The sequence below is a fragment of the Phoenix dactylifera genome, chromosome 18 (genome assembly GCF_009389715.1).
Source record: "Phoenix dactylifera cultivar Barhee BC4 chromosome 18, palm_55x_up_171113_PBpolish2nd_filt_p, whole genome shotgun sequence".
Taxonomy (NCBI): Eukaryota; Viridiplantae; Streptophyta; class Magnoliopsida; order Arecales; family Arecaceae; genus Phoenix; species Phoenix dactylifera.
In genome coordinates, this window is record NC_052409.1 from 4554240 (window position 1) to 4579974 (window position 25735).

Sequence of the window (25735 nt, forward strand, 5' to 3'; positions counted from 1 at the left end):
GACATACGGATTTGGATTTTAGAATGTGTTATTTTTGGGTCCATTCCTTTTGTTCATTATCCTGAATTTTGCTACAAAGTTACTTGTAGGGTTGGAAATGGACTGGACCAAGTCAGACCAACCCCTTGACCGAGCCAGATTCAATAAAGACACTTGAGGTCTTAGACTTAGTCCAAGTTCGAATAGGGTTAACCAAGGTTAGCCCAAGTACAACTAAAAACAGGTTCTGAAGCCCAAACTAGGCCTGGTCCAATCAAAATGCATGCTTCATGAATGGAGCCCGCAGGAACCAAAAGCTATTATTGGCTGCATGGAGGGCCATAGGATGCATGTAGTGTGGGTAATAATTTCTTTCTTCTTCACTCCTCCCCTGTCAGGTCCTCTCCCTAAACTATGGATGGGCCGTTTGGACCAGGCCTAGTTTGGGCTTCAGAACCACTGTTATTTTTTGATATTGCTGTTTTCTGTGTACAGGGGAAAGAATGCGAGTATGGAGAACAGGCATCAAGGATTTACCCATGTCTTTGAATCAACTTTCGAGAGTGTGGAAGGCATAGCTGAGTACCTTCCAAGACAAATAAGTTGAGTGGATAATGCAAAAAGTCTAAGAGATCTATTCAAGATTTTTTTGCATCAGCTAATTGAGAAAAAATAATATCTTTCATCAGTCGTAGAATCAGTCCATGTTCTGTCTTGTGTATCCCAACAACACTTATAAAAAAGTAATGACATGCGGCCGAACAATTCTTTTGCTAGAGAAGGGAATGGTACGAGGGCGAGATCGGATGGACTATTACTGGAATCGGAAAGGTAGGATGGGGAGCGATAGACACAGGAACTGAAATAGACTAAAAGATGACTTCCGTAGAGGAGAGGGGAAACAGTGGCAAGAGGGGATTGGAGTAACTCATTAATTTATTTCCAAACATGGTGGTTTTTTACTCAATTATTTGCTGTCAGCTTTATCCTCGTTCACCCAGCATTCCTATTCAGGGTTACCTCTAATTTTGTTCCAATTTCAACAGTTTTATTTATATTATGTCTCAAAGCTAATAACACAATTTTAAGCTGTTGATGCATGGAAATGGGAAGAACAATAGACGTAGCATGTTGATTCATCATGAAAACCCTTTGGATAATTCATTAACTAGCTTACACATCGACACCAGCTTACACATCGACACCGACACAAGAATTGCTGTAAGAACAACAGGTACACTAATGTTACTGCATCAAGTTGCAAAATCAAGCCAGATACCTTCCATAGACTCCATAAGCATGAAGTAGGCAAGCCTTATTCAGCTGATCACCATCACTTGTTGACAAAGAAACATGTTAGGGAACCAGCTGATGATACCATGTTAGTGAACCAGCTGATGATACTGAGCAACTAGCCATCACGTATGGGCTTGCCTTAGCAGCGAGCTCCTAATCAGTCATCAAAGCACAAAATTTAATGAACACACGGTTCTGCTTCAGGGAAACTTCGTACGCACCATGAAAATTCAATGACCTTCCACTCATGATATGGAAGGACAATAGAAAATAGCAAGGCTATGACAGAACACACACTCTCCCATCAAGCTTCACAAGCTCAACTCATAAGAACTAGTGACTGTCTTTCTAATGAAACCTTCAGGTTATTTAAGATTCAGCTACTCAAAAAAAAGGTGTAGCACTTCTCTTCTATTGCTTCAGATATAAGAACCCACCAGTTTCATTGCAATTACGACATAAAGACTAAACAATACGTTCCAGCATGCAATTAGTAGAGATGACTACACTTATTATTTTTCCATCCAGATGCCCTGCTATATCAGCACGTATGGGTCTACTCACTTTCATCAATCCAGTCGCCATATATCCTACTGATCTTGTCTGGTCCTTTCCATTTCTGAAGTCTCTGACCCTGACCTAGCCCCTGCCTCTGACCGACAACGCTTGACCTCTGTGAAGGACCTCCCATGTGATAAACATCAGCATGAGGAACTGATTGCATGGATGCAACAACAGTGTCTGCAGGAGCCCTTGTTGATGCCCCAACCTGCTTCGAATCTGTAGCTACTGAAGAAGCATCTCTGCCTTCCATCTCCACAAGCCCCCCACCATATCTGTGAAGTTCTGTAGCGAGGGCATTTCCATATCAGTGCGAGAATAGAACTTTGACACACAATGGATTAATGCTGAACCGATAATTAGCATTATTGCCACAGAAATAATTGAAGTAAGACACCCAAAAAACAAGAAAAAATTGATGCATCATGGAGTGCAGCATGTGTACAGAATTTACAATCAGTTGGCATGCATTCACCTAGTTCCATTAGGCAATGAACCACTTCCCAGATTACCTCCCCTTTTTTAAGAAAATGAAAACCAAATGCTATTTTGTTGTAAAGAATGTGCATCGGCTCTTTTATTCCCATAGTTCCATTAGGCAGGGAACCACCTCCCAGATGGTCCCTTTCTTTTGTAAGAGAATGCCGACCAGATGCTATTTTTGTTGTAACAAATGTGCATTGCTCGTTAAAAGGGCAAAGAAGGCAGCAACTAATCAAAATGCATAGACCACACCATAGTACAGAGCTCAAAACATAGCATTCTGCATGAGCATCAGAATTACTTGTCTTTTGCATCGACGTCAGACAGAAACCACATATACCCAAAACAATGCATATCAGGTCTTTCTGTATATATGATAGGCGAATTAGAAAGTATATGGACATGTGCCTATGAAGCACTCAAACATAGCACTCAAGGGTTGATGATTATGATGCTTTACCATGCAAGCAAGTCATTCTAGTTAAGAATAAGAATCTCTCAAAGAAAATCCTTGTGATGGTGCAAGATTAACAACCATAAAAATAATAACACAAGGCCCAACATTGCATCCATCTCATTCAAGGAAATAACAAGAAGCCACATCGTAGTATTTCTACTTTTCATCACATTCACAATGAAATTCGCACCGAACTGCAGTTTAAGAGCAAAAATAAGTACTTAAACATACCTGCGGCCCCATGAGCAAAATGACACTTGCTACCAAATGGACAATACCCAGTCATCTCCCACTTGTTGCAGATCCTAGTTTTCCAATTCGAAGGCTTCTGATTCGACGCATTCTGTCCACCACCATATCCACCACCTCCAACTGTAGGCGACAGACTAATCGCCACACTCTCTCGAGCCTTCGACTGCTCATCATGCAGAAAAGTACACGTATCTCCATACGGGCAGCCCTCCTCAGTGTAAAACTTCTTACAGTGCCTCCCTTTATAAGACCTCTGCCCATCCGCACCCAAATTAGAAGAGGTCAGAATAGGTATCTGGTGCTCCTCTCTGGGCTCCATCCCCTCCTGCGATGCTACTATCTCCTGCCAATTGGGCGGGGGTTTCCGGAGCTCCTCCATCCCATGCGCAAAATTGCAGTTTGTGATATAGGGGCACGTCCCGGCCCGGAACTTGCAGCAGAGCTTGGTCTTGAAGAACATTTTCCCAATTGCCCTGGACTTGCTCGTCGACCCATTCCCTTCCAAAGAATTCCGGGGCTTCTTGCTGGGGGGCTGCTCGCTTCCAGCCCGGGATTGCGACTGAGACTGGCGATCACCATAGGCGGGGTTCGATACAGTATCAGCAGAGGGTTCTCCATTCCAACTCCGGTAGTCGTCCTCGGTCGCCCATATAGCCTGATCATTGGAAGCCTGCGCCCAGGGTTCGGGGCCAGTAGCCTCCGGAATAATCTCAATGGCGTTGCTGCTATAATCCATGTATTGCACCCAAAAAAAAATAAAAGCACCGGAGATCAAAACCCTAATCCGCCAACACCAACGATGCCCAAGACTATGAAACACCCTACCGGCGTTTCTAATTAAACTCAAATCCCTATCACAGATCAGACACGTGCTAATGTTGTCATTCAGAAGAGGGGGAAAAAAAAAGGCTGCGATTCTTACAATCACGGAACCGTCACAAACATGAGATCGGCTGAAATTTTCCAAAGCCTAGCTCGTGGAAGGAAAAATTATAACTTAAAAATCAAATTTTGAGATCAAAGGAAGCCCTCCAGTCAGAAGATAAGAGAAGAAAAAGGGTGCAGAAGAACCCAGCAAGACGGACACGGATTGAATCCCTTAGGAAGCCATTTGAGGCCGGAAGAGCCCTGTGTCCGCGATCGAAGGGCAAAGAAGGGAGTCGAGAGCTCACCTTAGAGAGATCGGAAGCCAGGAACGAGAGAGAGAGGAAGAGATCAGCGGATCTTATCTAGGGCAGGCGGGGAGGGAGGAGGGTGGCATGAGGATATCTAACCGAGGGGAAGGGTTGCTATTTTCGTCATGGCCGTTTCAGTCCTCCAGCGGAACTAGAATTTACCAAAACCAGACAGGTCATTCATTACCGACAGCTGCCACATTTTCCCCTCTTCTAGATTACCTTCTCTCAAGGGCAAGAGTTACTGCTCCCTCTTTTAGGTTACCTTGCCAATCATATCATATTTGAGAAATTGAATTGAAATTAAATTTTATATTATTTTTCCTTTGATTTTTCTTTTTTTTTTGCAGAAAAGGGTATGAAATAGTAAATTTCATCAAACGTATATTCTATTGGAATAATCGGAACTCAAATAATCCATAAATAATTTACTGAAACAATCAGTTCCGATGCGCAACTCTTCAATGCAATTTCCTTTCGATCCACAATAAAATAAATAGTACCTATAGGTTGGTCTGAGGCGTGTAGTCACTGTCTTTGAAAAAGATTTGCTTCCTTACGTGCATCGAATTCTTGTGATTCCTTTTCAAGATACAACGGACCGTTGAATTTGCAGACGTGCACAGTACGATAAATTATCTTGAACTCGACAAGGTGTTTTCTGTATGCTTGTAGGCGATGAAGAGAGGATAGAAGAAAAAAAAAAAAAGATCTTGAAAGGCTCTTTCTTCGCGTGAACCCAGGAAGAAATAAAGAAGATACGAAGAGTAAGAAATGAAAAATGATAGGACCTTCCTACATATCCCGCCATTTTGAGTGTAATATGATTGATTAATCTTTTATAGAGTTTCACAAGAAGTTAACAAAAACTCTCTCCAATTAACCAGACTCGGTTCCGGTGCTTTACTAGTTGATTAGTAGGCATGCAATCAGCAAAGTAGTAGTTTTCACTGCATAACTCATGTAAATAGCAAGATAGATAAAAAAAAGGCGAACCATATAAAATAAACACAAGCTACTGAGCATATAGCAGATCAAAAAAGGCACTTCATTTAGCATGGCACTGTGCTGATTTGAAAGTAGACGTGCCACAATATCTTTTAGATGTGTGATTATGAGAACGATACAACGGACCAGACTGAACAATACACTAACTGGACTCCATAGACAAATAACCAAGCAGCCATGATCTCCCCAATTGCTAACTTTATCCAGGACCTGCACAAATTTGCATGAAGTTTTCCACCAAAATCTTTGCAGTTACCATTCGTATCCTAAGAACTCAGGTCGTATACTGGTGATGATGGTGGCCATAATTGCTATTACCCCCATACTAAAGTCCTCATGTGATATAAGTGGTTTTAAACAATGGAACGGTATTATTTTGCTTATTACGAAGAATTATTTTCTTGTATTGTATTCAGCATATGAGTGAAAAATTAAAGCTTATATGATCTATCCCAAGATGAAAACAGTTTCTGATAAATTTGGCGGTAGACTAGACTCTTTCCAAGATCGAGTCAATATCAAACTTTGAAACGTCTCTCATCAATCCATTATTCCTTTTTGTTTTCTAGCCTCGTGATATTGAGAAATTTTAGACATAATGCGTTGACACCATCCATCCTCTTTCGAAACAATTGTTTTTTTTTTTTAAAAAAAAGAACAGTCATGAGTCAACTAAGCAGAACATATCAGGTCAGATATTTAAAATAGCAAAGATAAAATAGGTTGAAAGCCATGTACCTGTTTTGAGTTTTGGAGCAGACTGTGAATAGTTCAGTAGTTAGTGCTACTCTGATGTTTTTTATCTTTTATTAGACCAAATGGTTAATATGAATGAAAACATCAGTTATGATTTGCAACTTCTTTCCATGAGAATTTATTTAACTGACTGGTTAGCCTATAGAGGAAAACATCAACAAAGGGAACGACCTATTTTTAACTTCTATTTTCTTCTGCTCTTAAGGTCATCCTTGAAGAGGAAAACTTCTTTAGGTCAAACTCGTGCCAGGGTTCCTTTTCCCTTGGCATCTGGTTTCATAATCAAAAAAGAAAAGTTTATTCCGTAGGACACTTTTGCATCCTGATTAGTAGTGAAATTATTTGACATATGAGTAAGGTGAATCAATTCAGGCGCGTATGAATAAATAGATTGATCGCATATTGTGATAACTTATCCCTGCTGATGAATTCTCTTTTTTATTTAGTCGGTCTAAGCAAATGATTGCTTTTTTATTTAGTAGCCCACCATACCAGAAGGAAAATAAAATTGCTCGTTCTGTTTAGGCGATCTCAAGAAATATCCCTTTGAGCTGAACAGAGACCACAATCCTTTCCATCAAACAAGGCATTGTTCATCATATAAGCATTCCCTGGTACAAATGAATATCTGGCCAAATGCAATAAGAATGATCGAGATTTGAGCTTATGATGCATTTGAACCCTCGTATAGCACAAAGCCTATGATATATATTTCACGCACCTTCAGTATACTAATTTCACAACTGCATATGATGAATACTTGCCATCTCTACCTATGAAACTCTAATAAAAAACCACTAGCCGAGAGCCAACAAAGAAGCCGAGCTTTCTTTTGTTAAGTTTTCAAACAAACCCAATTCCATGCAACAAACCAAGCTTCACTTTAGAAAACGTAGAAATTTCTTAAAATCAGTAACAGTTGCTCTAATAAAAACTTCAACGCTAAAACTGAAATGGAAAATTTCTATTATCCTTGTTTATTTAACAGCAGGATTTTTCTGCAGTACAACCTGAACTGCAAACCATCTGAACCTCTTTACAGAATGGCGCTCAGACATTGGATGCCTTACTGGGTGCTCAAGTGAAAAACTCAGAAAGCTATACAAACTCAGAACAGCTATATATACATATATATGTGATCAAATATACAAACTCAGAATGCGAAGATCTCACTTTATAATAAACAGCCAACACACAGCAACTAGTGAAGCTTGATTTCTATGAACGAATATTATAAGATGAGATTAAATAGCATGGCAAGCAGCCTTGATCTTGAAACAATCCCAAGCTGAAACAATTATTTGTTCTTGAAGATTGAAGGATTCTGTCTTGAATATCATTAAGACTGGAAGCTCCAGGCGTCAGCTTTTTTCCAGTTTCCCCAGCAATGTCCTTGAGGGCGGATATGTCCTGTGATGCCTGAAAAGCAAAAGGCAAGCACTGAACTAAGTGCTGTAGCAAAAGCACAGTAGTAATACTTACTAGAATGTAATTGGAAATTAGATTTCCATGCCAAAAAACACCAGCAAATTGGAGGATGAGTCCACTCTTGGGAATTTTAAAAATATTAGGTCATCCTCTCGACACTATTCTCAGATGTTGGGCACTGAAGTTCCAATAAATGACAACAAAAGATGCTTCAATAAAACTTTTATGTTAATTTAATCAATGGTGATCATCTGTGTCCCTCTTCCTATACATGTTCTCTTTGCTATCAAGAATGGGAGTATTTGATGATCTGATCAATCAGGTATGTCAAAAAAGCAAGAGTTTAGCAATTACCTGGAAAGAGATTTGGATAATAAGCTCAGCGGCGGTAAGGTCAAGACCAATGCCATCCATATGATGACCAAAAAGATCAGCACCTGATATCGATGTTGACCCTACAAGAGGGAACTTTAGAAAATCAGCATCCCTTTAAAGTAATCAAACTTTATCAACTGATCAAAAAGTTCAAATTTCAATATTTCAGAAACTACAATATGAAGAATAGTAGCCATAATATGATGGGTGATTGTGCCATTCTTCCTAGAAGAGAATGTAATAATGCCACAAAAGTGTGGAGTTTCAGAGATATAGAATATCTGTCATAACAGATCATGGAATGGGAAGATAATTGCCTGAATCACAGCTAAGAATATGAAGTGATTTTTCTTTGAAAATTATTTGGATCAGTGGAACACATACAGTAAATCTTTGCAAGTCACTTGCTTTGTTCCGATCACCAAAAAATTTGGCTGATGAGATGGATTTTGCATTCGAAAACTTCTGTCTTGCTTCATTACTTTCCTCTACCTAAGTGAACAGAGAAACAATTAAAAATAAAGCACAAGGACTAGATGGTATGTCTAACAAAAATAAATATGCATCCAAACTGGACCGAAGGTGGCCTACAGATATATAAACGAATGGTTTAAAAATATATGTAACATAACTGATGCATGTCATCTATGGCTTCTGTCAAAAGATGATTGCACGACAAGTTTCCAGTCATGATTGAAACATATGACTCATCCAGAGAAATATCAAGGATCATTTGATAATGTCTTGCAGAGGTGGATCATTTACATAGGTGAGATAAAGTATTTCACAACTTACCCAAAAAAATTCAATTAGTTGTTTATGTAATGCTGAATAAAGCTGTCTCATGTAGTTGGGACGAGGCTTGGTAATAATGGTTATGTGAGTGATGCTGCAATTCAAGTATTGGATTTAGTCATTCAGAACAGGGTTTCAAGTGCCAATCCATGCCAAGCCAGTTAGCAGCATGGTTCTTCAATAGTAAAGTGAGACATCTAATTTCAGTCATGTTTCTTAGAAGTTAAAAATCCTTGACAGACCAAACACATAACATGCTTGAATGAGTATTAACAGATTTAGGTCACATTTATATATCATGTGGAACATTAGAAATACTGTTGTATATCTTGCTGAATTATATATCTTCATACATGTTGTCTACTACATATTATTGTAATATGTATGCGCATACATCGGATGTACCACAAAATGGACAAATTCCATTCAATTATGTTCTAGTGAACCATTTCTCCAAAGTTCAATCATTTGATTGTTATAACCCATGCAAAACTAGCTCCCCAAGTTTCAAGGGATCAAAGACCTAATTTCATCTTCTCTGACTGCCAATGTAATTCTAATCCCAAACATTTTCACCAGTAAATGTCAATATTACCATCCATCAAATACTCCTTCCTTTTGAATCAATCACATTTATTACTAATGATTGATTAAACTTTATACCAATATCAATAGTTTCCAATAAAGAAGGCTTATTAATAGAGATAAACCAGATCGAAATCAGGCCAGAAGGGAATACTAGTGATGAAAATAGCAGTGATTTAAAATGTCATTTAAAGTGGAAGACAATAATTTTTAAGCAACAGAAGTAAAATGTGGAGCGGCCATTCCAACGGTTTGTAAAAGTTAATTGAACTAGTTACTCACCTGCTATACTTCAAATGTACTAGTTTATGACTGGACCAGAGTAATGGAACTCTGTCACTAAATGTCGGGCCCAACGTGCCAATTTATTGAGCATTTCCTCTGAAAGATAAGAGAGCAAAAGGCTCTGCTCTTACCTTAATTTTTGTAGTTGAGGCTGATTTCTTAGAAGATCCATTATCCATTCCAGACTCCGCAAGCAAGTTTGTAGATTTTGGAGGGGCAACATTACCAATCACTTGAGCATCTCTCAAAATGTTTTCAGCTGATGGTATGCTCTCCACATATTCCAAACGAGAAGGAAAAGATGAGCCAAATGCTGTCATGGAATTAGCCATGGAAGTCACAGCTGATGCTGGTTCTACAGGCTTCTGATTATAGAGACTTTCAATTGGCTGCAATTATGAATTTTTTTAAAAGTAAATAGGATATTAATTAATTCTAAAATGCACGAGTTAAAATCATTAGTCTTATGAGAAATGTTGCAGTGGACTTGTGGAAGCCTCACGACCAAATGATCTGAGTATGCGATCGAAGAAAGTGATAGAATTAGGTGGGTTGCCAGCTTCCAGGTACTATTTTAACATCCTCTTGTCAAAACCAGTCATAACACAAGAATCAACCATGAAACAAGGACTTCAGAAGGTATCCTTCCTTGACATCTAAGAAGCAACTCAGATGTATCAACTTGTGCTGACAGGAGATATTCTTTTATTTATTATTGCAATGTAATGTTATAAGTTTGAACGAAAAGCACATATCCACCTTTGTGGCAAGCTTCCGAGAATGAAGGCCCCCAGATTTACTTCCAATCTTCTTTCCACCAATGGACCTTTTAACAGGATTGATAACTGGTGATTGAATCGGAGCTTTTGGTGAACGGGTTGTCTCAACAATCTCCTGTTTTTCATATAAATTATCCTTCATTGTATGTAGAGGCTTCAGATTGGGAAGGCCATCGGCTGCATGTGACGACTGAGATGCAACAGGTGATGAAAGATTGCTGGAATTTTCTGCAAAACGTTTTGCAAGTTCTTTGCAAAACTTAGAATAGCAAAATGCATATCTTCCAAGAACTTCCACAAGATCTTCGAGCTGTTAAGTTAAAACAGAAAACATGCATACAAAATATTGACAATAATAAACCAGAAATTTAGAATAATAAGCCAAAAATATTAATTTTGCACAAAAGCAAACTTATTTTATTGAAAGAGTAGTGGTATCATTTAGGAGAATGATCTGAAAATCCCAAAAAATAAGTTTGGACAGAGTTAGATGAAGTGAGACACTTGAATAAACTGATATCAGATTTTTGTGAGTTTTTGCACGATTTAACGAGACCGAGAACATGAGGAATTGAAACATGTCATTGCTAGCAATTGCTGATTAAAGCTCATGGCATTTAAGATAGACTCTAACAACATTTATCTTCAGTGGAAATAAAAAAATTTAAAGCTTTATTTCGAAGTTCTATGACCCTAGCAAAAAAATACCTTAAATACAATAGAAGAAATAGCAAAAGAAAAGATATAAGAACCTGAAACAGTTGGCCCAGAATTAAACAGATTCGACTTGGTAAAACTGAATACAAACAGTGTGTATAGAAAACGAGAGGGTGATATGTGCATCACAATGAGATAAAACCAGAAAAGCACCAAACCTACCAACCTGAGAATACTTTATCCATTGTCATGTGAATTCCATCTATAAAGAAGCTAATAAAGATGAACTAGTAACCATGACAGGGAAGAGAGCATAAATTATTTAAATTTTGATAGAAAAGTTTGACATCTGACTGTATGAAAATATATAGAGGTGTTTGGCCAGGTATATATGTTAGTACCATAATCGGCTACTGGGAAAAAAGAAAAATCTTACAAAAGGTTGAATAAAGCATAAGATAACAGAGTTACACAAGCTTGATTATCAAATCTTTGGGGTATTGAATGTAAATTTACCTTCATAATAGAACTCTCAAAATACCTACATCTAAATCCAATGTTCATTCTTCCAAATGCCAAACCATTCTTATATAAATATATAAATGTAAATCCTAACAACTATATACAAGCATTAATATTTCTTCCATATGAAAACTTTCATGTTAGAATATACTTATCGAGTTTTGGCTTATTTATGCCCAAAATGCACTTATAAGTTTTGGCTTGTTATGCCCAACACAGAACCTTGAGCAACCTAAGCCCCAAGTGACCTACGAATTGCCAACTCTATAAGATGCCCTATGCTTATAGAACACTTGCAAAAGTCTCAAAACCCATTTTATGCATAAAGTTTCAATTGTGTGCAAAATATGGTTTTGAATTTGTGTTGAGGTTGAGAAAAGTTGCCAAAATCCAGCATTCATATGTCTTCTTCTGCCTCTTCTTTTAATTTCCTATGTATTATCCCCTCTGTCAATATTTCCTATGTATTATCCCCTCTGTCAATATGATTTGGCAAACATCCCTTCTGCCACCTTCAACTTTAAAAGCAGACGAGAGATGACATTTACTTTTACTGAGCTTGCTAATCTGTTGATAAAACAAGCCTATCAAACATATCCTTCGCATCCTCATTACCAGAGGTCTTCTATGATAATTGTAGCATGTAGACCAAGAAGTATGTGTGACAATCTAGACTACGGTCCGCCGTACTGGTACCGATCGGCGTACCGGTGGCGGTCCGAACCAGTGCCGTACTAGTGCCGTACCGGTCCCATACCGGTTCTCCAATGATAAGCTACCGGTACCGGATTCCACGCTGATCCAGTATCGGTTCCAGGCCGAACCGATACGTATCGGTCCATACCGGCTGGTACATATCGGTATGGCAGACCATGATCTAAATACTCTTGACCATATATATGAATAACCAATAATATATTACAAACATATATTTGTACACCATGTAGATATATTTATACATGATATCTCTATGCATGCATATCACAAACAGACACAAGTCATGCCACCATAAGTTTGACCAGTTTTGAGGTCAAATCCAGTCAGGTCAAATTTGAAGATCAGGATTTCAAAATGAAGATCTTAAACTTTATAAGTATCTGCTATGTCTGAACTATTTAAAATCCAAAAAACATATTTTTTGGATATCCCTTGAGTATGCATCAAGCAGTCCCAAAATGGACGATACAAATAGAACTAATGCGACAAAATGCAAAGTAGGCTCTATATATATATATATATATATATATATATATATATATATATATATATATATATATATATATCAGGTACAATGTCTATCTAGAACATCAATCTACTAGTTCTCCTCCCTGTTCATCCCTTTTTCTAAAACTTATTTCTTATAATCATCTTTTAGAGCTCATCAATAGTCTCGATAGCCGCTCTCCCCACAAGGCCTTGTTCATGCAGTTTAACCCACTTAGCCATGATCCTTCTAATCCTTAAAAAAGAAAAAAAAAAGTGTGCCATTGTTCACTAATTGATTCCTCTTTGACACTGAAAGGAGTACCATGCCTCTCAAAAAACAAAATCATAAATTCAAGCTTTTAAACTAGATTGGTCATCTTTAAAAAATGGAAAGAGTTGATGAAATACCTTGGCACATTAAATATCTGATTTCCTATCAATGGTCACTTCCATTTCTATGGGAACTCTTATGGCTAAATTTGTCGTAAGACAAACTAATGCAGCTGGAAAGTTTTAGAGACATCTTTATAATAGATTTAATTCCTAATAAGGAGAGTGGTTGATGCAGACATAATTAATACTGCTTTAATAATACAAGCAAATATAATTACACTTATCATTTTGGGAACATGGAATTTTATCTTACAGCAACTACAAATCTACTGAACCAAACACAGAAAATATGGTTGCAGATGCAGCAACTACAACCACATGTAACCCAATTACATACACTTCCCAACTACAAAATCCAGAAGCACACATCTACTAGTGTTGTAACTGAGTTTGGTTAACCCGACATAGCCCTACCCGAACTGGTCCATTTGCTATATGCTTAGTGTCAACATGCACCATGTTAACACCAAGAAAGCATAAAATCTCCTATGAGGATTGCAACCCCTGATTCAAATTAGTTTCTGTCAAGTTGCACTTCTAAGTTCCTATAGTGGTGGGCTGGGCTTCAGTCCAACTACAAATTATGTTAAAGGGCTTGATAACTCAAGTCCATCTCAATTTTTAAATAAAAGGGTCCCCACTGATCCCCATTTTATCTAAGGAATAGTTTTTTGCTCTCTACTTGATCCAACTCACATGCGACCCCAAAACTAATATTGTGCCGGAACCAACATGACTCAAGCGGGTTCAGGTTTAGTGGCCCGTTTAGCTGTTGGGTTGGGCTGACCTTGTATACAAGATTTCTCACACCATATGATTAGCAGACCAAGCCCATGGACTAACCACTAATGTGGACTATGATCACCAAAGAAAGAGGGTAGAACTTGCTCAATTTGCCCTTCATGTCGCCATTCTCCTCACTATTATTTTACACTAGTATCAAGCACATGTAATGCACCTATCTATGAAAGGGAAAAATAATCAAAGTGTTTAGTCACTCTAGTGGTGTGAAATATCAAATATGTTTGGAATTGTTGGAGAAAATTTAATAGAATAGATATAATGGATGGAATGGAAACTATGGATGGCAAGGTTATATATGGTAAAGAATCAAATTCAAATGGGCATGCTCATAAAATTCAAATTCAAATTCAAGTGGATTGGTTGCAAAATTTTGAATTCAAGTTGAGTACAAAATCCGTCAAGATTTTCTGTGCCATATAAATCATAGACAAAATGATTGTGTAATCTTTCCTTTTTTTACTTTTATTGGTTGAAAACTATCCAAAAAAAGTACAAAATTATATACTTGTACAATTTCAAATAAATACAAATATAGCAAACCTCTCTCCAGAGGGACTACTGCACCATTACCCAATACAACTTAGAGTCCAGAAATAGTTGCATAATAGTTTGGTAATTATTGCGAAAGTGAAAAAAAAATGGTGGATAAGTGATATTTGTTTGATATATTCTTCTTTCTTGAAGAAAAAGGAAAGAGATGTGTGTGTGTGAGAGAGAGAGAGAGAGAGAGAGAGAGAGCTGGAGCTTTTAACTAAAATGGATGTTATACCTCACATATTTATTATAAAGAGATCAAATGGATGATTGTGAAATCATATAATACCACTACCAAATAGCCTACGGGAAACCTGCATGCCTTCCAACTTGCCAACAAGCCGTTAAGCCCATTCTTGGATAGGCCCACAATGGCCCACTAATTTGGACCACAAATTTAATTACAAGGAAAAGGTAACGAGGGTAGTTAGTTCAGCGGCTGCTGTTGATGGGATGAGGGTGCCAATTTATTTGTTTCATTGTTTAGTAGGGACATTAGGTAATCCAAATAGCTGTTGTTAGAAAAGATACATCCCACCCCTAAGTAGTACCACAGGGCCCCATTAATCATTCACTTGCATGCGAAGAAACTTTGCAACAAATTTCATCAAGCTTCATCAACTTTAATTCATTTGGGCCACCATTTATAGCCTAAACTAGCCTTCAAATGGGGTGCTACATCACCATACCATCAACCAAACCTTCCAATGGAAAAGCAACCTAATAGGATTGCCTTCTGCCTGCTCCCCTTCCAAAAGCAAAGCAAACATTTCAAACCGCCAATTATTGTCATATTATTCCTTAATATCCAATTGTAATTCTGCAATGTTTTGAATTATGCAGGCAAATGTGATTAGAATATCATTATATTGTTGTATTAAAGAGGGACCTTGGTAGTTGAGATCTCACATTCGTTTGAGCTATGTTTAGCCATGGCTAACAACACAATCAATTCCTCTAGAACCCTGATCTACGAATTCTCAAACAAGAGTGCTCCCATAGGCCCCGTCTTTAAATTAATGTAGGTTACATATAAATTAATCATTATGCGCTTCAATCTGCAGTCTAGGTTAAGGAGAATCGAAAGCTATCCTCAAGTTTAAGGGTTATATCAGTTCATGTTGGACCGCTTGAGTTTAACAGTAGTAATGCAAATAGGCTGGCCTAGTCATGCATATTGAAGGGTCACTAAAACACACCAGTCAAGCGATGGCTCAAACACCCTTGACCAATTCTATGGAAGGGAATCCCACATGAATAGGATCTCAAACAACTTAACTTCCCTCCGTGATTGTAGAACCGCATGACTCTATACTTCTGATGTTATTGTTACGTTCTTGTTACTATCATTCACACTGTACAAACCTGATATAAATATCAGAGACTGCTGTGAACATTTTTAACACAGAAAAGAATACATTCAATTTATTCTTCCAATAATGCAGGGTTGGAGGCTGGGCTGGTTGGACCATTGAACATTTTTTGCACAAGTTTATTGGCTGTTACAATGGTTATAGCAATTAGTATTTATCCAAATTGCATAGATTGAGATGATCAAGTTTTAGGATAATAATTTATAACAGCTGCCATTGATTGGTACGGAAGGATAATGGTTGATGACAATAGAGAACCTTGCAAAAATTATATTACCAAATTTTAGTTAACACAGAATTTTAGTGCTCCTTTGGTATTGCTCTTATTTTTATTTTTTTAAATAAAAAATGATGAACTATGCCAGAAAATAAGTATGATGAATTTTTTTTATTTTTTAAATTATTTGCAAAATCTTTGGAGCTTTTGGAAGAAAAGCTATTGCTTCAGCATCGATCTCTATGTGTTGATTCTTTATTTTGTATGGAAACAAAAACATAAAAACAACATCATGCTAAATAGGTCTTTAAATTTAAAAAAATAATTTATTGTAGTGTAAATAAGAAATAATGGTTGTTACTTCCATTACGCAACATCTTTTGTAATAAAATAATAATTAAAACAAAGAAATAATAATGCAGCATAATGAACCTAGCAAGGTTGTATTTCTAGCCTACTAAAGTATTGCATGCGCCCTATATGTATTGTTTTTGAAAAAATAAATTGATAAATGCTATAGGTATAAAGAATTACAATAATATTTTTAAAATTTTTAATAAAAAAATATTTATTTAGATAAAAAATGATGATAAACGTTATAGGAAGGATTTGGATTTTAGATTTTGTGATTAAAAGTCTAAATACCAGATTTTGATGGGATAGAATAAAGTCATAAAGGAATGCTGAGAGATAAAGACGAGACGAAATTGATGAATATGGGAGCAAATTTAGTCAACACGCACCGGCCACTGCATCGATATTTTTGCTCTACGGCCCAAGCCAATTACCAATACGGTTTCCAGTAGTGGAAAGTGTCGCAGAGTTTAACCATTGATGTGGCGCCACATCGGATGGTGACAAATTTGGGAAGCGATTTCGGCTTCACCGTCTTCCCACTAAACTCCAGTCGTTCAGTTCGCGGCAAAGTCGTGAATGCCGACACCAACTTTTGACCGAAGAGTCGATTATTTGTCCATTGTTCGCGTTGAACACGTGTGGGTTAGAGGATTGCGTGGTTCACGTGGTTGAACACGTGTGGGTCAAAGGATTGCGTTGTCCACGTGGTCCAGCCGCCCACGAGAATCACACCAGGGCCCTTTTTGTTTCATGCCTTAATTTGCGTTGTCCACCTGGTCCAGCAATGCGTCTTGACAGAAAGGTTTCTACCACTGCTATTACTTTCTCTTCTAAGATGGCCAAGGACACCTGGGGTACTCTTTCTGCTGTCACAGCGCCCAGGTTTGTCCTAGTCTCTTGGGTACCCCCACCCCTTGGTCATCTCAAAGTGAATTTTGATGGTAGTAGGCCGGCGGATGAGGTGTCAGGAGGAGTTGGCTTTGTTATCGGGGACCATCTCGGCAGTTTGATAGCAGCCGGTGGCTGCCGCACGCCGGAATTTACTGTAGTCAGTGCGGAGCTGCCGGCAGCCTAGGAGGGGATATCCTATGTGAAGCGGGTACTTCGTGCTGAGCACATATGCCTTGAGGGAGACTCCTCTGTGGTGATAGAGTGGATTCGGAGAGTGGACAGATATGGAGATGATCATCCTCTCATCCGTAAGATTCGGAGATTGGCTCAGGAGTCGAGCGTTTTCCAGGCTTCACATGTTTTTCAGGAGGCGAACAGTGCAGCAGACTGGGTCGCCTCATTTGCCACTCGGCACTCCGGAGAGGTCATTTGGACATCGTTAGGAGATATTCCTCCCATCTTGCACTCTTTACTTTATTTTGATATGGCTGGATGTACTCAACTTAGAGCTATATTAATTGCCGTTTTCACAAAAAAAAAAAAAAAAAGATAATATAAATTTTTATAACAGTTGTTGTCTATATAAAATAGTTTATATAATGAATTTTACTATGATTAGTTTATTGTGTAACAATTATCGTAATTTACATTCTTAATATTTTAAATACCAATTTTTTCCTAAGACCATAGCATCTTTAATACAAAGATAAATACTATTATTTTCCAATCTTAAATAGTCATGTTCCATTATAACTCTACTAGAATAGCCACAAATAATGATTGTTATGATCTGTTATTTAGTATTATAACTGTCCATTATAATGTAAATTATGGCCATTATTTTTTGTATGTGCCTTACTTCAAATAAAATATTATTTTTAAAATTAATTTTTTTATCAAATTATCTTCATTAGTAATTGTACATTCAAAACATAATCTTTTTTATCCAAATGAATGGAAAGATAGCATTGTTATTTTTCAGTTATTACCTTCTCAAAAATGTAGATGTCACTTTCTCATAATTAACCAAATATGCTAAAACCATTTTCTAGAGGCATCATATTCTTAAGAATTATCTTTTCAGGAAATACATTCCAGTGTGAAATTTTTTTTCGCAAACCAAATGAGGGTAATAAATGAGGACATTGGGAGATAGTAGATCTCACTATACATTCACATTTAACTTGTTCAGAAATGATAATTATTTTATTATATGGGCAATGATCTAGAAGGTTGGTATAGACTTTCATCATAGAGTAGATAGGGACACGGTTTAGGTTGTATTGGCATAACTAGGTGCAGATATTTCATTATTATGTTTTTAGCATCCTACACTCATTTTTGCCAGAGAGTAGAATCCAAAAGGTCCAATTTACGGAAGGGTGGCTTGAAGTTCAGCGTGCAAAAAAATCATTTGGTATGAGTTGATTTGAGTGGTTTACTTTGGATGAACTTGGATTAGCAAGTTTTGGGTAAAAAGTGATGGTTTGATCTAAATCATTCATTGTTCGCTATGATAAGGTTGTAATTTAGCATGGTGGCATGGTTTACCAATGTATAATACTTCAACGGCAATTGGTGTCAGCTTTTCTTTTCCATATTATAAAACCAATAAAGATTAATGTTGTCTTGCCATTGCATCTTTAGAAGGTTAAGGGATTTTGTGTATTATATTGTAGAACAGAAGAAAATGCAAAAAAGTTGGTTCACAAACTTTTGAATGCAAAACTTGATAATTATCTAGGTTCTTCCTTAGGAACTTGTGGATGAATGGCTATTAAATTATTGATTTGGTGCACAAGCTTTCTTGATTTTAGAGAACAAAATCTAGAACGCTTTTATTTAGAAAAAAAAGGGAGGGAGAAACCTAAGAAGATATTTATTGCACTCCTTGATAGATATATATATTCCAAGCTCCAAACTCTAGGGATGCACGTTCCCCAACTTGGGTAGCAAAAAACATAACTTTATACTCCCAATTTTCTACTATATCATAGCATGAATGACTTTGAGCACTACACGTATAGCTAGAGTTTGAAGGCTTCATATATTATTTGTCTATAATTTAAAAACAAGTTTCTTGATGTTCATCCCCTCTCATGGGCCTCCACTCTTTTTAACAAGACAGTAGTATGAACTAATGACTCACCACACTTCTAATGTCAACAAGGCGAGTACTCCAAGGAAAGAGAAAAAATAATAAAGTAAAGACCTCCTAACAAGTATATGTACTTTCCTTCACAAGCATTGCGTAAGCCCATGACTAGTTTATCCACAAAACTAACCATGGATACAAACCTATGAAAATGTAAATAGTTGCTCTACTTCACCTTCCCTTTTCATGAACTTGCGCCTCTATAACTAATGCATTTAAAATCTAAATTCCTTATATATTTCAATAGCCATGTCTACAACTTTTCATACCGAATGAATTACTTTTCGTTATTGACATCACATTCAAGTTTAGCTAAATGTTTTGGTATTGTACACGAAGTACAGTAGATCTCATTGTCGAACACCTCAAGTTCTTTACTCATGGAGTGATGCATTATGGTCTGATGTAGATTTATAAGCTGTGATGATCTATGTAATTACAAATGTCAATACACTTAACACAAGACAAGGCTTCTTCCTCACCCGTCTCTAGTTCGAAATACAAGCAGGAGCGAATTGGCAGCACCCCCTCAATCTAACTACAAATCCAGTCATTGATTCATCCTCGATCATTAAGTGGTCAGCCCTCAAAATCTACCTCAAATAAATGATTCCGGCCCAAGCCGCCCTCAGCTCATATAGTATCTTAATAGACCAATTTATTCACATATAATTTAAATTTTTTAAATCTTTTTATAAGAATTAGAATTAGAGAAAATCTAACTAAAATCAGGATGAGCTTAATATCTAATATCCTATCACTTTACCAACTTAGCCGGTTAACAACTTCAAAAATTTCTCGAAGCATATATCAAAAAGAAAATTTAGCTAAAATCAAAATAAGTGCAATACCTCGCATTTGATGACTTTACTAATTTAATTGGTTAATATTTTAAATTTTTTTGAATTATATACAAAAGATATTTATTAGAACAAATTTTTAAGGCAATTCACCAGAATTCAAATGTGTTGTATTTTGAATCAAAAGCTATTTTTTTTTTTTAATACAACAGCTACTCACTTTATTTTAGTATAGGTACAATCAGCGGAATCAAAATCTGATAAAACTACGAAGGTAGCTATGCTGTGCTGTGCTGCATAGGATGCAATTCAATCGGCAGTTCTATCCGTCAAAAAAATTTGTATTCACTTCATGTGAAGACAAAGCAATCAGAAACCGTCCATTCCTCTTTTGTTTGTATCTCCTGCTTTTCCGGAGATACGACAAATGCATCTTGCCACGTGCTAGTGCGCTAGAAATGTGAGTCTCTATAAAATAATAAAGTGGCTTTCCGCGTGGGATCAAGTGAAAGGGAAATGCTCGATTCGTTTCGGCCCACTAAAAACGTGGGCAGAGTCTCCCCATGTGGCCATGTCTGAATTGAATAATGTTCTCTCCCTAAGGGGACCTAAAAGAGAATTGTACTTAATTAAGGGCCACGATTTGAATCTATAGACTCGATAGAATGGATGGACAGTCGAGATGTCTCCACTTCTCATAATTAGTTTAATGGATTTTATTGTAAAAATACGGTAGTTCTTCATTGGTAAAGCCTGCGAGGCCCCACAATGAATGTGAGGTGAGAGATGCAAAATTAACGCCCTTGTGGATAATTCTTTTCTTCTTTTTTTTTTTTTTGGTACAAGTGGATAATACTTTCAAGGGCGTGGTATCTGCTACATTTGGATGTCATTCCTAAATTATTTCAGGATCCGTGCTTCCCTTGCCATGAGCCTTACAGTAGAGGCAGCAATTGAAATGGGTCGGACTAAATACAGACCAGGTCGAATGCAAGATAGATAAAAAGTCTGTCAATCCGAATGTGATTTGCTTATCAAATGAGTCAAAAATTCAGATACAAATTTGATTGTTTTATTAAACACATAACCTAATCCAATCTATAAGAAGTTGAATCAAGTTAAACAAATTAAATGGTTAAACATCGCCACCTCTACTTACATGCTATATATAAATTGTGCAACAAGAGTATGGTACTTCTATTATGTCGTAGATTTGAACCATGCCCATCTCTTCTTTTTTTTTGTGGATATATCGGTTGTTCACACTAATCTCATATGAGCACAGCCAACTGAATCACTATAAAGTAGACTGCATAATGGCAGAGAAACATAAGCATGCCTAGTTTAGAGTATCTTCCTTGAATGATGGGCAACAAAAGAGGCGACCTAATCAGCAGCTCTATTCGCCTCACGGAGCACGTGTATGGTCTGGAAGGCACAACACTTTCTTAGCAATCACCGAATGTCATTCAGCAGCGAATGCTCAGCCTCGCGCCCCGCCTTCTGGATATGCTCAATCACCTTGGCTGAGTCTCCCGCGAGGATGATGCACCCCGCCTCAAGCACCTGTCTCACATAGGAGAGCTTTTCCCATGCTATCCTAAGATCCGCCCCAAGAGCTGACACCTCGAAGAATCGACGTCTTTCGGTAGCGATCAACCTAGAATCCTGGTCTCTGATCACGAATGCCACTCTAACTTTATCTCCACCAATAGGCACACTACCGTCGAAATTCATCTTGAGATAGCCAGAAGGTAGAGGCTCTCAAGAAACAAGAACATACCTGGGTGCTGCTATAGCAGAGAAGGAATCCTAGATGTCCCTAGCCATGCCCTTCTCTTAAAATGATCGTTAGCAAGCAATTAATTGGCGTTATCAGTATATAGTCCGCAGCTTCTGGGTCCCTACGTGGATATTTCTGATGGTTGGCGTCAGTTTAGGATAACCCTGTCTCCATGCTTCAGTTGCATTGTCTTTGCATGTCATTTCTGCCCTCATCTAGTGTCACATATTTACGTCTAACCTCAAGTCTAGGTTTAGAAAGCTTGCTATCATCTCAAAAATTATACAGATACATAACTTTCATCACTCAATGGCTCTGGTAGTTAATAGAGTTCTCCTGATAGCAAAACAGAAGGAAATAAAAATATAATATTTTTATTTTATTTTCAATTTGGGCACTATATCCTAATCATTTTATACTTCAAATGGCCAGATCTCTCTCTTCATACAGCCAGGCAGCCATGCCTATTCTTTTCCAGATAAATGGAAAGAAAGCTGGGACTCATTACACTTGTATTAAAGTATGTTAATCTCCACTTCATTTAACTTAGGTCAACATGTTGTTAACCAAGATCTAGAGGTGAAAATGAGTCCGGCTAAGTTAATTTAAGTTGGTTAAGTAAGATCGAAAACATACAGAATTTTAACTCATAGTTGGCTAGACTCAAGATCGGCTAGTATCTTCTGAGCGCGAATCATTGTGTCATCCATATGATCCTATTCCAATCAGTTTGCAAGACACGATCTTTACTGAGCTTAGCCTAATCTGTTAAAGCTAATTTTTATGATTTTTACCAACTATTTTTTGAAAATAATTTAAATAACAAGCACTTAAAATAAAAATAATTATTAAAAAATTCTCATCCAGAATGGAGACTCAATCAAATTGAAATTGTTTTGACTCAAATAGAAGCTCTATCCCAATGATCCATATCAGGCCAGTGTTTTGATCTATACCCGCGCCATTTAAAATTTGGATCAGAAAATCTGATCCATCCCAACTCTAATTAATTTTTATTAACCCAAATTTTATTCAAAAATATATTGGATTTGATCGAGTTGTCAAATTGGGTCGTTTTTTGGTCTCAAGCTGACTCAACTATCACATGCGCAGACCGATGAGAAGTTTCGATTACGGTCCACTCACTCGCACCGGGGAACTCCAGCCACCAACTGCCGCCGGTGGCATTCTCGTAAAACAAAGTAAGTCCCACCGAAATCTAAGACGAGGGGAGGGCATCGCGGTCGTACGGCCGTCCATCTTCGGACGAACCGCAGGATTTCAGCCCCCCGCTTAAATTTAACTTCCGCTGCCAAGTCCCAACCCACAACCCGGCTCTCAACCTCCTCTCCCTGCCGAGCTTACCGCCGCCCCGATCCCCGGATTCCCGTTTGTGCGCCGGAGTCGGAGCACCGCCCCGGGCCGCCGATGAACATGTGGACCGACGAGAACGCCTCGATGATGGAGGCGTTCATTGCCTCTTCCTCCGACCTACCGCCCTTCCACTGGCCGCCGCCGACTGCGCCGCCGTACGCGGCGGCCCCGGCGGCCCACGTTCCCTCCTCCTCCTCCTCCCAGTCCACCGTCACCTCGGATGCCTCCCACCTCAGCCAGGAGAGCCTCCAGCATAGGCTTCAAACCTTGATCGAGGGGCCGCGGGAGAACTGGACCTATGCCATCTTCTGGCAGTCCTCCGGCGACGCGGCCTCCAGCGCCACCGTCCTCGGCTGGGGCGACGGCTACTACAAGGGCTGCGAGGAGGACAAGCGGAAGCGCAGGCGCGGCGGTCCGGCGGCGGATCAGGAGCACCGTAAGCGCGTGCTCCGGGAGCTCAATTCGCTCATCTCCGGCGGCTCCGGGGTTGCCGCGCCCGACGACACGGTGGAGGAGGAGGTCACGGACACGGAGTGGTTCTTCTTGGTGTCAATGACGGAATCTTTTGTCGGCGGAACCCGGCTCCCTGGCCAGGCCCTTCTCACCGGAGCGCCGGCGTGGCTCGCCGGAAGGGAGCAGATGGCCGCCTCGCCGTGCGAGCGGGCGCGGCAGGCCCAGGCGTTCGGGCTCCAGACCATGGCCTGCTTCCCCGTAGGCTCCGGCGTCGTCGAGCTCGGATCGACGGAGCGGATCTTGCAGAGCTCCGAGATCCTGACCAAGGTCCGGGCCCTATTCAGGTTTGGAGGCCGCGAGGCGGCAGCCACCGGATCCTGGCCGCCGCCGCCGCCGTGCCAGTCCGAGGGCGAGACCGATCCGTCCGTCCTCTGGGTCCCCGGTCCGATCGTCCACGCCTCTGCCGCTCCCGGGAGCTCGGTCTCGAAGCCCTCTTTCCCGTTCGAAAACCCTATCTCCATCGGTCTCAATGAAAATCCTAGCTCGATCCCGGCCCCCCATCGCTCGCCGCCGCCGCCGCCTCAGAGCAGCAGTACCAATCCCCAGACCCAATCCTTCCTCACGAGAGACTTCAGCTTCTCCGAATTCGGATTGAACGCCTACCCTTCCCCCCCGATCTGCAAGCCAGAATCCGGCGACTTCTCGAATTATGGCGATAGCAAGCGGAATCCTTCCACCCCCGCCGCCAACGGCGGCCTCTTCTTCCACCACGAGATCTCCGCCGAGGGCAAGAACAAGAAATCCGCAGTGGCCACATCGAGGGGGAGCAACGAGGAGGGGATTCTCTCCTTCTCATCAGCCGCCATAGCGACGGCAGCCTCGGCCCGCCCCTCCCCCTCCTCCGGCGGCGCCGGGCTGTTTACGGGCGACTCAGACCATTCCGACCTCGAAGCATCAGTTCGGGAGGTGGAGAGCAGCAGGGTGGCGGAGCCGGAGAAGCGGCCAAGGAAGCGCGGTCGGAAGCCGGCCAACGGCCGGGAGGAGCCGCTCAACCACGTTGAGGCCGAGCGGCAGCGCCGGGAGAAGCTCAATCAGCGATTCTACGCCCTCCGTGCCGTAGTCCCGAATGTGTCCAAGATGGACAAAGCCTCCCTCCTCGCCGACGCGGTCTCCTACATCAGTGAGCTCCGGTCCAAGCTCCAATCTCTAGAGCTGGACAAAGAACGCCTCCAATGCCAAGTTGATGCCCTCAAGGAGGAGAGGGACTCTGCATCGGCCCGCCCGCGGCCGCTGCTCGATCTTGACCCCAAGGCCATGATGAACGGCTGCGGGAGGTGCCACGGGGTGGAGGTGGAGGCGAAGATACTCGGGTCGGAGGCCATGATTCGAGTACAGAGCGACAAGAGGTTCCATCCGGCCGCGAGGCTGATGATGGCTCTCAGGGAGCTTGATCTTGAAGTCAATTATGCCAGTGTCTCAGTGGTCAAGGACCTCATGATCCAACAGGCCACAGTCAAGATGCTGAGCCGGAGCTACACTCAGGAGCAGCTCGCCGCCGCACTCCTCGCCCGAGTTGCCGAGCCACCCCCCCTCCATTGATAAATTGTGAACTTAATGACCACCATGACCACCTCAAGGTTGTTTATGTGTTGGTGATATGTATCTATGGATAGTTTCAGCTAGTCTGCAGTCTCTTTAGCATTGTATGATGAGATGGTAATCTTCTTCTATTAGAGAGAAAGGAGGAGCTGCTGCCCCTGAGAATTTGCAGTGAGTGGTGCTTCTTAAGTGATCTGCTGTTGTAGAGGATATAGTGTTTTATAGGTATTGATCTCCATGAAGAAGTGTATAGATATTCCTGCATGCCATTGCAGAGAATCTGTTGTTCTATCCGGTAAACATGCGTGTATGAGTGTAAATCATCTATATTTGAATGAAGTTAGTGGCCTCTGAGATCAAAACGAGTCCTCCTGTTGCCTTCTTTTATGTTCATATCTCTGAG

General features: G+C 39.8%; 3 protein-coding genes across 3 annotated transcripts; 1 reads left to right on the forward strand and 2 right to left on the reverse strand.

Moving 5' to 3' along the window:
- Nucleotides 1-1108: 1108 nt before the first annotated feature.
- Nucleotides 1109-4334, reverse strand: LOC103714041 (zinc finger CCCH domain-containing protein 56-like). Its single transcript, XM_008801169.4, has 2 exons — nucleotides 3008-4334; nucleotides 1109-2121 (listed from the first exon to the last, which is right to left on the reverse strand). The coding sequence occupies exons 1-2, from the start codon at nucleotides 3762-3764 to the stop codon at nucleotides 1832-1834; spliced, it is 1047 nt and encodes a 348-aa protein (XP_008799391.1). The 5' UTR covers nucleotides 3765-4334; the 3' UTR covers nucleotides 1109-1831.
- Nucleotides 4335-6498: 2164 nt separating this feature from the next.
- LOC120104460 (probable ADP-ribosylation factor GTPase-activating protein AGD8) lies at nucleotides 6499-21860 on the reverse strand. The gene is made up of 6 exons (XM_039115660.1): nucleotides 21645-21860; nucleotides 10195-10524; nucleotides 9567-9824; nucleotides 8155-8262; nucleotides 7314-7386; nucleotides 6499-6578 (listed from the first exon to the last, which is right to left on the reverse strand). Exons 1-6 carry the CDS (start codon nucleotides 21858-21860, stop codon nucleotides 6499-6501), a joined length of 1065 nt encoding a protein of 354 aa, XP_038971588.1.
- Nucleotides 21861-22872: 1012 nt separating this feature from the next.
- LOC120104403 (transcription factor MYC2-like) lies at nucleotides 22873-25719 on the forward strand. Its single transcript, XM_039115467.1, has one exon. It carries the CDS (start codon nucleotides 23335-23337, stop codon nucleotides 25330-25332), a length of 1998 nt encoding a protein of 665 aa, XP_038971395.1. The 5' UTR covers nucleotides 22873-23334; the 3' UTR covers nucleotides 25333-25719.
- The last annotated feature ends 16 nt before the right edge of the window (nucleotides 25720-25735 follow it).